This window comes from Oncorhynchus mykiss, chromosome 3, assembly GCF_057628025.1.
Source record: "Oncorhynchus mykiss isolate SJ-2025 chromosome 3, ASM5762802v1, whole genome shotgun sequence".
Lineage (NCBI taxonomy): Eukaryota > Metazoa > Chordata > Actinopteri > Salmoniformes > Salmonidae > Oncorhynchus > Oncorhynchus mykiss.
Genome location: NC_143024.1, coordinates 11,636,296 through 11,652,500, shown reverse-complemented (window position 1 = coordinate 11,652,500; position 16,205 = coordinate 11,636,296). Strand labels below are relative to the sequence as shown.

Here is a 16,205-nt window from a genome sequence, read left to right as displayed (position 1 = left end):
ACTGACCACACTCCTTGATCAGGTCCTTCAGCAGCAGGGCGTACTTAGACATCCTCTGGATAGGCTTCAGCAGGTAGGACGCCAGGTCCATCTTATCACCCAGCTCCAACTGCTTGTTCTGGGGAGACAGACGGGTTAGAGGTCAGAGGTCAGGATACATACAGAAAGATAAAACAGACCAACAGACAGGTAGGACACCAGGTCCATCTTAACACCCGGCTCCAACTGGTTGTTCTGGATAGCAGACACACACATAGAGGAGGATGAGAGGGGATGTAGGACTCTGTATGCAGATGTACAATAGCTTTTCTAAATGGGAATTCTGATGTCAATTCAACTCTTCCATTCTACATTGGTAGACGTCCAGTAGCTATGTGAAGTTTGACAATGGGAATTCTAATGTCACTCAGTGTAGAACTAGCGGATATACATTAGTAGCACCCTATATGTTGTTAGGCTCACACAACTTTACAATTAGCCTGTTGCTGTGAAGTAGTTTCATATTGGTTAAAGGTTAGGTCTGGTGTTAGTACAGCTGATCCTAGAATGGTAGTAACCAGAGTCGTTTCAGACGCACCTTAAAGAATCCATTCCCGTGGCTGGTGAGTAGAGCGTCAGACTGAGGCTTGTTCTTGCTGTAGAGAGCGTACATTCCAAACTGATCCTCCTGCACACAGGAATAACAAGTTACCACTCTGACGACAGTCAAACTGATCCTCCTGCACACAGGAATCACAAGTTACCACTCTGACGACAGTCAAACTGATCCTCCTGCACACAGGAATCACAAGTTACCACTCTGACGACAGTCAAACTGATCCTCCTGCACACAGGAATAACAAGTTACCACTCTGACTACAGTCAAACTGATCCTCCTGCACACAGGAATAACAAGTTACCACTCTGACTACAGTCAAACTGATCCTCCTGCACACAGGAATCACAAGTTACCACTCTGACGACAGTCAAACTGATCCTCCTGCACACAGGAATAACAAGTTACCACTCTGACTACAGTCAAACTGATCCTCCTGCACACAGAAATAACAAGTTACCAATCTGACTACAGTCAAACTGATCCTCCTGCACACAGGAATAACAAGTTACCACTCTGACTACAGTCAAAGGTACACACACAGGATGTGTTCCAAATGACACCCTATTCCCTATATAGTGCATTACTTTTGAATAGGGCCCATAGAGAATAAGGTGCATTATTTAGGGAATAGGGTGCCATTTGGGACGCGGAACCGGTGTTCTGCGCTAGGCCTAAACACGGAGACTCATTTAGCTCATGAGGCCTTGATTCCATCAACCAACCATTAGAATACCATCAACCAACCATTAGGATTCCATCAACCAACCAATAGGATTCCATCAACCAACCATTAGAATACCATCAACCAACCATTAGGATACCATCAACCAACCATTAGGATTCCATCAACCAACCATTAGAATACCATCAACCAACCATTAGGATTCCATCAACCAATCATTAGAATTCCATCAACCAACCAACCATTAGGATACCATCAACCAACCATTAGGATACCATCAACCAACCATTAGGATTCCATCAACCAACCATTAGAATTCCATCAACCAACCAACCATTAGGATTCCATCAACCAACCATTAGGATTCCATTAACCAACCATTAGGATTCCATTAACCAACCATTAGGATTCCATTAACCAACCATTAGAATACCATCAACCAACCATTAGGATTCCATCAACCAACCATTAGGATTCCATCAACCAACCATTAGGATTCCATTAACCAACCATTAGGATTCCATCAACCAACCATTAGAATACCATCAACCAACCATTAGGATTCCATCAACCAACCAACCATTAGAATACCATCAACCAACCAACCATTAGGATTCCATCAACCAACCAACCATTAGAATACCATCAACCAACCATTAGAATACCATCAACCAACCATTAGGATTCCATCAACCAACCATTAGGATTCCATCAACCAACCATTAGGATTCCATCAACCAACCATTAGGATTCCATCAACCAACCATTAGAATACCATCAACCAACCATTAGGATACCATCAACCAACCATTAGGATTCCATTAACCAACCATTAGAATACCATCAACCAACCATTAGGATACAATCAACCAACCATTAGAATACCATCAACCAACCATTAGAATACCATCAACCAACCAACCATTAGGATTCCATCAACCAACCATTAGGATTCCATTAACCAACCATTAGAATTCCATCAACCAACCATTAGGATTCCATCAACCAACCATTAGGATTCCATCAACCAACCATTAGGATACCATTAACCAACCATTAGGATTCCATCAACCAACCAACCATTAGAATACCATCAACCAACCATTATGATTCCATCAACCAACCATTAGAATGCCATCAACCAACCAACCATTAGGATTCCATCAACCAACCAACCATTAGAATACCATCAACCAACCATTAGAATACCATCAACCAACCATTAGGATTCCATCAACCAACCATTAGGATTCCATCAACCAACCATTAGGATTCCATCAACCAACCATTAGGATTCCATTAACCAACCATTAGGATTCCATTAACCAACCACTAGGATTACATCAACCAACCATTAGGATTCCATTAACCAACCATTAGGATTCCATCAACCAACCATTAGAATACCATCAACCAACCATTAGGATACCATCAACCAACCATTAGAATACCATCATCCAACCATTAGAATACCATCAACCAACCATTAGGATTCCATCAACCAACCAACCATTAGAATACCATCAACCAACCATTAGGATTCCATCAACCAACCAACCATTAGAATACCATCAACCAACCATTAGGATTCCATCAACCAACCAACCATTAGAATACCATCAACCAACCATTAGAATACCATCAAACAACCATTAGGATTCCATTAACCAACCATTAGGATTCCATTAACCAACCATTAGGATTCCATCAACCAACCATTAGGATTCCATCAACAAACCATTAGAATACCATCAACCAACCATTAGAATATTATCAACCAACCATTAGGATACCATCAACAACCATTAGGATTCCATTAACCAACCCTTAGGATTCCATTAACCGACCATTAGGATTCCATCAACCAATCATTAGGATTCCATCAACCAACCATTAGGATTCCATCAACCAACCATTAGAATACCATCAACCAACCATTAGGATACCATTAACCAACCATTAGGATTCCATTAACCAACCATTAGGATACCATCGACCAACCATTAGGATTCCATCAACCAACCATTAGGATACCATCAACCAACCATTAGGATTCCATCAACCAACCATTAGGATACCATTAACCAACCATTAGAATACCATCAACCAACCATTAGGATTCCATCAACCAACCATTAGAATGTTATCAACCAACCATTAGGATTCCATCAACCAACCATTAGAATATTATCAACCAACCATTAGAATACCATCAACCAACCATTAGAATACCATCAACCAACCATTAGGATTCCATCAACCAACCATTAGGATTCCATCAACCAACCATTAGGATTCCATCAACCAACCATTAGGATTCCATCAACCAACCATTAGAATACCATCAACCAACCATTAGAATATTATCAACCAACCATTAGGATACCATTAACCAACCATTAGGATTCCATTAACCAACCATTAGGATTCCATTAACCAACCATTAGGATACCATCAACCAACCATTAGAATATTATCAACCAACCATTAGGATACCATTAACCAACCATTAGGATACCATTAACCAACCATTAGGATTCCATTAACCAACCATTAGGATACCATCAACCAACCATTAGGATTCCATTAACCAACCATTAGGATACCATTAACCAACCATTAGGATTCCATCAACCAACCATTAGAATACCATCAACCAACCATTAGAATATTATCAACCAACCATTAGGATACCATTAACCAACCATTAGGATTCCATTAACCAACCATTAGGATTCCTTCAACCGACCATTAGGATTCCATTAACCAACCATTAGAATACCATCAACCAACCATTAGGATTCCATCAACCAACCATTAGGATTCCATTAACCAACCATTAGGATACCATCAACCAACCATTAGGATTCCATCAACCAACCATTAGGATTCCATCAACCAACCAACCATTAGGATACCATCAACCAACCATTAGGACTCCATCAACCAACCATTAGGATTCCATCAACCAACCATTAGGACTCCATCAACCAACCATTAGGATACCATCAACCAACCATTAGGATTCCATCAACCAACCATTAGGATTCCATCAACCAACCATTAGGATTCCATCAACCAACCAACCATTAGAATACCATCAACCAACCATTAGGATTCCATCAACCAACCATTAGGATTCCATCAACCAACCAACCATTAGGATTCCATCAACCAACCATTAGGATTCCATCAACCAACCAACCATTAGAATACCATCAACCAACCATTAGGATTCCATCAACCAACCATTAGGATTCCATCAACCAACCAACCATTAGGATTCCATCAACCAACCATTAGGATTCCATCAACCAACCAACCATTAGAATACCATCAACCAACCATTAGGATTCCATCAACCAACCAACCATTAGGATTCCATCAACCAACCATTAGGATTCCATCAACCAACCAACCATTAGAATACCATCAACCAACCATTAGGATTCCATCAACCAACCATTAGGATTCCATCAACCAACCAACCATTAGGATTCCATCAACCAACCATTAGGATTCCATCAACCAACCAACCATTAGAATACCATCAACCAACCATTAGGATTCCATTTGATTTCAACTAAAACCTCAACATATATTGGTTTATAGTTGAGTGAGTTAGGAACCCACCAATAGTAACACATGTTTAAACGATTTATTTTAATTTTAAAGTAACTGTCCAATAAAAATCCTATTCTGTCAACTCATACCCCGGTCACGTTGTTGACTCGTCTTATACCACTAGTTGTGGACAAGAGAAAAGGCCTCCGGTAAAAGCCCACCTCAAAACGTCAAATCATTAGAAGAGTGTTTGTGTTTTCTTAAGAAAGTTGGTGAACGACAACAGACAGTCCAATATGTAGATCACTCTGCTAGAACTAGGTCACTGGGTTTTAGTGTGTCAGTTCCCAGCCCCAGGGCACTGTGACTCTCTCTTCTCTCTCTCTCTCTCTCTCTCTCTCTCTCTCTCTCCCTCCCTCCTCTCTCTCTCTCTCTCTCTCTCTCTCTCTCTCCCTCCTCTCTCTCTCTCTCTCTCCCTCCTCTCTCCCTCCTCTCTCTCTCTCTCTCTCTCTCTCTCTCTCCCTCCTCTCTCCCTCCTCTCTCTCTCCCTCCTCTCTCTCTCTCTCCCTCCTCTCTCTCTCTCTCTCTCTCTCTCTCTCTCTCTCTCTCTCTCTCCCTCCTCTCTCTCTCTCTCCCTCCTCTCTCTCTCTCTCTCTCTCTCTCTCTCCCTCCTCTCTCCCTCCTCTCTCTCTCCCTCCTCTCTCTCTCTCTCCCTCCTCTCTCTCTCTCTCTCTCTCTCTCTCTCCCTCCTCTCTCTCTCTCTCCCTCCTCTCTCTCTCTCTCTCTCTCTCTCTCTCCCTCCTCTCTCCCTCCTCTCTCTCTCTCTCCTCTTTCTCTCTCTCTCTCTCTCTCTCTCCCTCCCTCCCTCCCTCCCTCCCTCCCTCCCTCCCTCCCTCCCTCCCTCCCTCTCCCTCCTCTTGTTATGTTCCCATACCACTGACTTCCCTACAGGACCTGGACCAGAGATCTGATGAAGGGCCTCATAGACTGAAACATCACAATTGTTCAATCTTTTCAAACTAATATTTAATCAAATCACACTTGTTTTATATATGGAGAGAGTTGCACCTCACATTCATTTGCAGTAGTTTGGGACACATTTTTAGTGACTTCTTTAATGTACGTCTTTAATTCTGTCATAACAAAGCATATGGAATGTATCTGGTCTGACTGAGCTGAATATCAACCAGCCTGTCAGAGAGAGGAGGTCATTGGGTCTCTCTAGTGTATTGTCTTGTATTGTGTTTCCAGCAGTGTGCCTGTTTCTAGCCTGAGGCTACAGACTAAAGTCTGTCTGTCTAGGACAGGGATGGGCAACTTTGATGGGGGTTGGAACCTCAACATATCTGATCATCATGAGGGGACACAGTTGCTCACAGTTTGCCATGGGGTGTAGAGAAATGTTGCTGTTTTAAAGCTAGTTTGCTGCTCTGGCTCTAACAGCGCCTAGCAGTACAAAACATTACCCTCATGTTGATGTCTGTGATCCTGGTAAAAAAAAAAAGAGTTGTGCACTCATCTTAAGACTCATGTGTCTGAGGAAGTAGCTGCTGATAGACAGGGGAGAGTCTGTCTGTCTGTCTGTCTGTCACCATGACTCATGTGTCTGAGGAAGTAGCTGCTGATAGACAGGGGAGAGTCTGTCTGTCTGTCTGTCTGTCACCATGACTCATGTGTCTGAGGAAGTAGCTGCTGATAGACAGGGGAGAGTCTGTCTGTCTGTCTGTCTGTCACCATGACTCATGTGTCTGAGGAAGTAGCTGCTGATAGACAGGGGAGAGTCTGTCTGTCTGTCTGTCACCATGACTCATGTGTCTGAGGAAGTAGCTGCTGATAGACAGGGGAGAGTCTGTCTGTCTGTCTGTCACCATGACTCATGTGTCTGAGGAAGTAGCTGCTGATAGACAGGGGAGAGTCTGTCTGTCTGTCTGTCTGTCACCATGACTCATGTGTCTGAGGAAGTAGCTGCTGATAGACAGGGGAGAGTCTGTCTGTCTGTCTGTCTGTCACCATGACTCATGTGTCTGAGGAAGTAGCTGCTGATAGACAGGGGAGAGTCTGTCTGTCTGTCTGTCTGTCACCATGACTCATGTGTCTGAGGAAGTAGCTGCTGATAGACAGGGGAGAGTCTGTCTGTCTGTCTGTCTGTCACCATGACTCATGTGTCTGAGGAAGTAGCTGCTGATAGACAGGGGAGAGTGTCTGCCTCTCTCTCTCTCTCTCTCTCTTCCTCTCCCTGCCTGCCTCTCTCTCTCTCCCCCTCTCCCCCTCCGCCTGCCTGTCTGCCTGTCTGTCTGTCTGTCTGTCTGTCTGTCACCATGACTCACGTGTCTGAGGAAGCAGCTGCTGATGGACAGGGGAGAGTGGACTGAGGCCTCCAGCTCTTTCAGGAAGTACTGGCAGTGGAAGTTACACAGTTTCTCCATGTTGCCAAAGATAATGCTGCGTTTCCCCCAGAGGTCCTGAGGCAGGTCCAGACGCTCCATCTCTGGGAAGTAGTGCTCGATGACGTAGCTGAGGGAACGCACATACTCCCTCTCTGTGGAGATCATCTCAGCCATGATGTGCTGCACTTTACTGTTGAGGAGGGAAGAGACAGAGATCCTATCATTTACTGTTGAGGATGGAAGAGACAGAGATCCTATCATTTACTGTTGAGGAGGGAAGAGACAGAGATCCTATCATTTACTGTTGAGGAGGGAAGAGACAGAGATCCTATCATTTACTGTTGAGGAGGGAAGAGACAGAGATCCTATCATTTACTGTTTTAGGAGGGAAGAGACAGAGATCCTATCATTTACTGTTGAGGAGGGAAGAGACAGAGATCCTATCATTTACTGTTGAGGAGGGAAGAGACAGAGATCCTATCATTTACTGTTTTAGGAGGGAAGAGACAGAGATCCTATCATTTACTGTTTTAGGAGGGAAGAGACAGAGATCCTATAATTTACTGTTGAGGAGGGAAGAGACAGAGATCCTATCATTTACTGTTGAGGAGGGAAGAGACAGAGATCCTATCATTTAGTGTTTTAGGAGGGAAGAGACAGAGATCCTATCATTTACTGTTGAGGAGGGAAGAGACAGAGATCCTATCATTTACTGTTGAGGAGGGAAGAGACAGAGATCCTATCATTTACTGTTGAGGAGGGAAGAGACAGAGATCCTATCATTTACTGTTTTAGGAGGGAAGAGACAGAGATCCTATCATTTACTGTTTTAGGAGGGAAGAGACAGAGATCCTATCATTTACTGTTTTAGGAGGGAAGAGACAGAGATCCTATCATTTACTGTTTTAGGAGGGAAGAGACAGAGATCCTATCATTTACTGTTGAGTAGGGAAGAGACAGAGATCCTATAATTTACTGTTGAGGAGGGAAGAGACAGAGATCCTATAATTTACTGTTGAGGAGGGAAGAGACAGAGATCCTATCATTTACTGTTGAGGAGGGAAGAGACAGAGATCCTATAATTTACTGTTGAGGAGGGAAGAGACAGAGATCCTATCATTTACTGTTTTAGGAGGGAAGAGACAGAGATACTATCATTTACTGTTGAGGAGGGAAGAGACAGAGATCCTATCATTTACTGTTGAGGAGGGAAGAGACAGAGATCCTATCATTTACTGTTTTAGGAGGGAAGAGACAGAGATACTATCATTTACTGTTGAGGAGGGAAGAGACAGAGATCCTATCATTTACTGTTGAGGAGGGAAGAGACAGAGATCCTATCATTTACTGTTTTAGGAGGGAAGAGACAGAGATCCTATCATTTACTGTTTTAGGAGGGAAGAGACAGAGATCCTATCATTTACTGTTTTAGGAGGGAAGAGACAGAGATCCTATCATTTACTGTTTTAGGAGGGAAGAGACAGAGATCCTATCATTTACTGTTTTAGGAGGGAAGAGACAGAGATCCTATCATTTACTGTTGAGGAGGGAAGAGACAGAGATCCTATCATTTACTGTTGAGGAGGGAAGAGACAGAGATCCTATCATTTACTGTTGAGGAGGGAAGAGACAGAGATCCTATCATTTACTGTTGAGTAGGGAAGAGACAGAGATCCTATCATTTACTGTTGAGGAGGGAAGAGACAGAGATCCTATCATTTACTGTTGAGGAGGGAAGAGACAGAGATCCTATCATTTACTGTTGAGGAGGGAAGAGACAGAGATCCTATCATTTACTGTTGAGGAGGGAAGAGACAGAGATCCTATCATTTACTGTTTTAGGAGGGAAGAGACAGAGATACTATCATTTACTGTTGAGGAGGGAAGAGACAGAGATCCTATCATTTACTGTTGAGGAGGGAAGAGACAGAGATCCTATCATTTACTGTTGAGGAGGGAAGAGACAGAGATCCTATCATTTACTGTTGAGGAGGGAAGAGACAGAGATCCTATCATTTACTGTTGAGGAGGGAAGAGACAGAGATCCTATAATTTACTGTTTTAGGAGGGAAGAGACAGAGATCCTATAATTTACTGTTGAGGAGGGAAGAGACAGAGATCCTATCATTTACTGTTGAGGAGGGAAGAGACAGAGATCCTATCATTTACTGTTTTAGGAGGGAAGAGACAGAGATCCTATCATTTACTGTTGAGGAGGGAAGAGACAGAGATCCTATCATTTACTGTTGAGGAGGGAAGAGACAGAGATCCTATCATTTACTGTTGAGGAGGGAAGAGACAGAGATCCTATCATTTACTGTTTTAGGAGGGAAGAGACAGAGATCCTATCATTTACTGTTTTAGGAGGGAAGAGACAGAGATCCTATCATTTACTGTTTTAGGAGGGAAGAGACAGAGATCCTATCATTTACTGTTTTAGGAGGGAAGAGACAGATATCCTATCATTTACTGTTTTAGGAGGGAAGAGACAGAGATCCTATCATTTACTGTTGAGGAGGGAAGAGACAGAGATCCTATCATTTACTGTTTTAGGAGGGAAGAGACAGAGATCCTATCATTTACTGTTGAGGAGGGAAGAGACAGAGATCCTATCATTTACTGTTGAGGAGGGAAGAGACAGAGATCCTATCATTTACTGTTTTAGGAGGGAAGAGACAGAGATCCTATCATTTACTGTTTTAGGAGGGAAGAGACAGAGATCCTATCATTTACTGTTGAGGAGGGAAGAGACAGAGATCCTATAATTTACTGTTGAGGAGGGAAGAGACAGAGATCCTATCATTTACTGTTGAGGATGGAAGAGACAGAGATCCTATCATTTACTGTTGAGGATGGAAGAGACAGAGATCCTATAATTTACTGTTGAGGAGGGAAGAGACAGAGATCCTATCATTTACTGTTGAGGAGGGAAGAGACAGAGATCCTATCATTTACTGTTGAGGAGGGAAGAGACAGAGATCCTATCATTTACTGTTGAGTAGGGAAGAGACAGAGATCCTATCATTTACTGTTGAGGAGGGAAGAGACAGAGATCCTATCATTTACTGGTGAGGAGGGAAGAGACAGAGATCCTATCATTTACTGTTGAGGAGGGAAGAGACAGAGATCCTATCATTTACTGTTGAGGAGGGAAGAGACAGAGATCCTATCATTTACTGTTTTAGGAGGGAAGAGACAGAGATACTATCATTTACTGTTGAGGAGGGAAGAGACAGAGATCCTATCATTTACTGTTGAGGAGGGAAGAGACAGAGATCCTATCATTTACTGTTGAGGAGGGAAGAGACAGAGATCCTATCATTTACTGTTGAGGAGGGAAGAGACAGAGATCCTATAATTTACTGTTGAGGAGGGAAGAGACAGAGATCCTATAATTTACTGTTTTAGGAGGGAAGAGACAGAGATCCCATAATTTACTGTTGAGGAGGGAAGAGACAGAGATCCTATCATTTACTGTTGAGGAGGGAAGAGACAGAGATCCTATCATTTACTGTTTTAGGAGGGAAGAGACAGAGATCCTATCATTTACTGTTGAGGAGGGAAGAGACAGAGATCCTATCATTTACTGTTGAGGAGGGAAGAGACAGAGATCCTATCATTTACTGTTGAGGAGGGAAGAGACAGAGATCCTATCATTTACTGTTTTAGGAGGGAAGAGACAGAGATCCTATCATTTACTGTTTTAGGAGGGAAGAGACAGAGATCCTATCATTTACTGTTTTAGGAGGGAAGAGACAGAGATCCTATCATTTACTGTTTTAGGAGGGAAGAGACAGAGATCCTATCATTTACTGTTTTAGGAGGGAAGAGACAGATATCCTATCATTTACTGTTTTAGGAGGGAAGAGACAGAGATCCTATCATTTACTGTTGAGGAGGGAAGAGACAGAGATCCTATCATTTACTGTTTTAGGAGGGAAGAGACAGAGATCCTATCATTTACTGTTGAGGAGGGAAGAGACAGAGATCCTATCATTTACTGTTGAGGAGGGAAGAGACAGAGATCCTATCATTTACTGTTTTAGGAGGGAAGAGACAGAGATCCTATCATTTACTGTTTTAGGAGGGAAGAGACAGAGATCCTATCATTTACTGTTGAGGAGGGAAGGGACAGAGATCCTATAATTTACTGTTGAGGAGGGAAGAGACAGAGATCCTATCATTTACTGTTGAGGATGGAAGAGACAGAGATCCTATAATTTACTGTTGAGGAGGGAAGAGACAGAGATCCTATCATTTACTGTTGAGGAGGGAAGAGACAGAGATCCTATCATTTACTGTTGAGGATGGAAGAGACAGAGATCCTATAATTTACTGTGGAGGAGGGAAGAGACAGAGATCCTATCATTTACTGTTGAGGAGGGAAGAGACAGAGATCCTATCATTTACTGTTGAGGAGGGAAGAGACAGAGATCCTATAATTTACTGTTGAGGAGGGAAGAGACAGAGATCCTATAATTTACTGTTGAGGAGGGAAGAGACAGAGATCCTATCATTTACTGTTGAGGAGGGAAGAGACAGAGATCCTATCATTTACTGTTGAGGAGGGAAGAGACAGAGATCCTATCATTTACTGTTTTAGGAGGGAAGAGACAGAGATACTATCATTTACTGTTGAGGAGGGAAGAGACAGAGATCCTATCATTTACTGTTGAGGAGGGAAGAGACAGAGATCCTATCATTTACTGTTTTAGGAGGGAAGAGACAGAGATCCTATCATTTACTGTTGAGGAGGGAAGAGACAGAGATCCTATAATTTACTGTTGAGGAGGGAAGAGACAGAGATCCTATCATTTACTGTTGAGGAGGGAAGAGACAGAGATCCTATCATTTACTGTTGAGGAGGGAAGAGACAGAGATCCTATCATTAACTGTTTTAGGAGGGAAGAGACAGAGATCCTATCATTTACTGTTTTAGGAGGGAAGAGACAGAGATCCTATCATTTACTGTTGAGGAGGGAAGAGACAGAGATCCTATCATTTACTGTTGAGGAGGGAAGAGACAGAGATCCTATCATTTACTGTTGAGGAGGGAAGAGACAGAGATCCTATCATTTACTGTTGAGGAGGGAAGAGACAGAGATCCTATCATTTACTGTTGAGTAGGGAAGAGACAGAGATCCTATCATTTACTGTTGAGGAGGGAAGAGACAGAGATCCTATCATTTACTGTTTTAGGAGGGAAGAGACAGAGATCCTATCATTTACTGTTGAGGAGGGAAGAGAGAGATCCTATAATTTACTGTTTTAGGGTGGAAGAGACAGAGATCCTATCATTTACTGTTGAGGAGGGAAGAGACAGAGATCCTATCATTTACTGTTGAGGAGGGAAGAGACAGAGATCCTATCATTTACTGTTGAGGAGGGAAGAGACAGAGATCCTATAATTTACTGTTTTAGGGTGGAAGAGACAGAGATCCTATCATTTACTGTTGAGGAGGGAAGAGACAGAGATCCTATCATTTACTGTTGAGGAGGGAAGAGACAGAGATCCTATCATTCAATGAATGAAAGTTTTTCTGACCAAAATGGCAGATTTTTCATTCATGTTGCTAGGAAGGAATAGGGCCCTGGTCTAAAGTAGTGCACTACAGTATATAGGGAATAGGGCCATGGTCTAAAGTAGTGCACTATATAGGGAATAGGGCCATGGTCTAATGTAGTGCACTATATAGGGAATAGGGTGCCATTTGGAACACAGACAATATTATTTTGTTAATTCAGCTGACAGTGTGTCCTGTAGCCTGGCGGGTACGGCCAGTAACCAAAAGGTTGCTGAATTGAATCCCTGAACTGACAAGGTAAAAATCTGTTGTTTTGCCCCTGAGCAAGGCAGTTAACCCAGTGTTCCCCGGGCGCCGAAGACGTGGACGGTGATTAAGTCAGCCCCCCACCTGCACCTCTCTGATTCAGAGGGGTTGGGTTAAATGAGGAAGACACATTTCAGTTGAATGCATTTAGTTGTACAACTGACTAGGTTTCCCCTTCCCCTCACCTGCTATGCTTCTTTCCATCTCCCTCAGGGTGTCTGGTGGGGGAGGACATGCTGCGGCTGCGTCCCAGCGCCGGGCTCACCACGTCAGGCCTCTGCAGCTTCTTCTCCACCGACACGTTGTTGGCCACCTCCAGCCCCTTGATGTACACCCCTGTGTAGCCATGCAGGTGGCTGGTGTCAACGTGGCCACCGTCCTGCGCCGCCGGAAGCTCATAGCTCAGCGTCTTCTTCATGATCTTCTTGAGTGGCTGTTTGCGGTGCTGGCGGTGCTGGTGGAGTGGCGTCCCAGAGGACGAATAGACAGGCTCCGAGTGGCAGGAGGCGGCCCCCATGGAGTCGATGGTGCAGTCGCTGTCCGTGTCGTCGAACAGAGAGGGGCTCTGCCGCAGCTTGAGGAGGAGGGGGTCTCCCTCTGGGGCGGGGGGGAAGGGGAAGAGGGAGGAGGAGGTGAAGGAGCAGGAAGAGGGGCTCTTATTGTTGTTGGAGGAGAAGTGCCCTGTGGAGTGAGGCTTGGTTTCTTCCTCAAACTCCAGCGACGACACTATGATCCTTGACCCTAGAGTGGGCAGCTCAGGTAAAACAAGATCCGCTCCAGCAGCCCCGTGCTGCTCCGTGTGAGTGCAGCCCCCCTGTCTGTCTGCAGTCTCTGAAGGGTCTTTGGTTAAATTTCTGGCTTCAGAGTCAGAGGCTGCAGAGTTAGAGGCTGCATAGTTAGAGGCTGCAGAGTTAGAGGCTGCAGAGTTAGAGGCTGCAGAGTCAGAGGCTGCAGAGTTAGAGGCTGCAGAGTTAGAGGCTGCAGAGTTAGAGGCTGCAGAGTTAGAGGCTGCAGAGTCAGAAGCTGCAGAGTCAGAGGCTGCAGAGTCAGAGGCTGCAGTAACTGCTGCTGTGGCCTGGGCCAGGGTTTCCTCCAGCTGGTTCTTGGTCTGTTGACACTTGGTCCACAGGACGTTCCACTGATGGGTCTGCCGGGGGCTGGCCAGAGGGAGAGAGACAAGGTCAGTGGAAAAAACAGGTGTAGTGTGAAGTTGCCCCAAGACAATCATCTGGGGTAAGTTTTTAATTTCCCCCACTAATGGTGAAGGTTAGGATTGGGGGAGGGGAAGCTGATCCTAGATCTGTACTTAGGGGAAACTGCACCCCAAAGTGAAAAAAGCCCCCTAAATTACTTATTTATTATTTGAAATAAAAACAACAAACAAATAATGCTTAGTAGCAATAATAATATGGCAACTACAGTCTAATAATAATAACTATGAAATAATAATAATAATAATAACTATGACATAATAATAATAATAACTATGACATAATAATAATAATATGGTAACTACAGTCTAATAATAATAACTATGAAATAATAATAATAATAACTATGACATAATAATAATATGGTAACTACAGTCTAATAATAATAACTATGAAATAATAATAATAATAACTATGACATAATAATAATATGGTAACTACAGTCTAATAATAATAACTATGACATAATAATAATAATAACTATGACATAATAATAATAATAATATGGTAACTACAGTCTAATAATAATAACTATGACATAATAATAATATGGTAACTACAGTCTAATAATAATAACTATGACATAATAATAATAATAACTATGACATAATAATAATAATAACTATGACATAATAATAATAATAATAATAACTATGACATAATAATAATAATAACTATGACATAATAATAATAATAACTATGACATAATAATAATAATAACTATGACATAATAATAATAATAATAATAACTATGACATAATAATAATAATAACTATGACATAATAATAATAATAATATGGTAACTACAGTCTAATAATAATAACTATGACATAATAATAATAATAATAACTATGACATAATAATACTATGGTAACTACAGTCTAATAATAATTACTATGACATAATAATACTATGGTAACTACGGTCTAATAATAATTACTATGACATAATAATAATAATAACTATGACATAATAATAATAATACTATGGTAACTACGGTCTAATAATAATAACTATGACATAATAATACTATGGTAACTACGGTCTAATAATAATAACTATGACATAATAATAATAATAATAACTATGACATAATAATACTATGGTAACTACGGTCTAATAATAATTACTATGACATAATAATAATAATAACTATGACATAATAATAATAATACTATGGTAACTACGGTCTAATAATAATAACTATGACATAATAATACTATGGTAACTACGGTCTAATAATAATTACTATGACATAATAGCTCAGAAAATGCAGTCCTTGTCAATCTGCCGCAATAGGCGACTGCCTAATCCTGCCTAATGAGCGGGCCGGCCGTGGTCCAAGGTTCAATAGGCGACTGCCTAATCCTGCCTAATGAGCGGGCCGGCCGTGGTCCAAGGTTCAATAGGCGACTGCCTAATCCTGCCTAATGAGCGGGCCGGCCGTGGTCCAAGGTTCAATAGGCGACTGCCTAATCCTGCCTAATGAGCGGGCCGGCCGTGGTCCAAGGTTCAATAGGCGACTGCCTAATCCTGCCTAATGAGCGGGCCGGCCGTGGTCCAAGGTTCAATAGGCGACTGCCTAATCCTGCCTAATGAGCGGGCCGGCCGTGGTCCAAGGTTCAATAGGCGACTGCCTAATTCTGCCTAATGAGCGGGCCGGCCGTGGTCCAAGGTTCAATAGGCGACTGCCTAATCCTGCCTAATGAGCGGGCCGGCCGTGGTCCAAGGTTCAATAGGCGACTGCCTAATCCTGCCTAATGAGCGGGCCGGCCGTGGTCCAAGGTTCAATAGGCGACTGCCTAATCCTGCCTAATGAGCGGGCCGGCCGTGGTCCAAGGTTCAATAGGCGACTGCCTAATCCTGCCTAATGAGCGGGCCGGCCGTGGTCCAAGGTTCAATAGGCGACTGCCTAATCCTGCCTAATGAGCG

General features: G+C 42.8%; 1 protein-coding gene across 4 annotated transcripts in view; it reads right to left on the bottom strand.

Moving 5' to 3' along the window:
• The window catches only part of LOC149984352 (pleckstrin homology domain-containing family G member 4B-like), a 132,866-nt gene that overhangs the window by 16,126 nt on the left and 100,535 nt on the right, over positions 1–16,205 (bottom strand). For all 4 annotated transcript variants that reach the window (XM_090220743.1, XM_090220744.1, XM_090220727.1 and 1 more), the window contains exons 15-18: positions 13,248–14,219; positions 7,172–7,421; positions 578–667; positions 1–118 (exon numbers count right to left, since the gene is read on the bottom strand). The exon at positions 1–118 is cut by the window's left edge and continues 107 nt beyond it. In XM_090220743.1, the coding sequence (XP_090076869.1) occupies positions 1–118; positions 578–667; positions 7,172–7,421; positions 13,248–14,219 (1,430 nt within the window). The remainder of the gene's footprint in view (positions 119–577; positions 668–7,171; positions 7,422–13,247; positions 14,220–16,205) is intronic.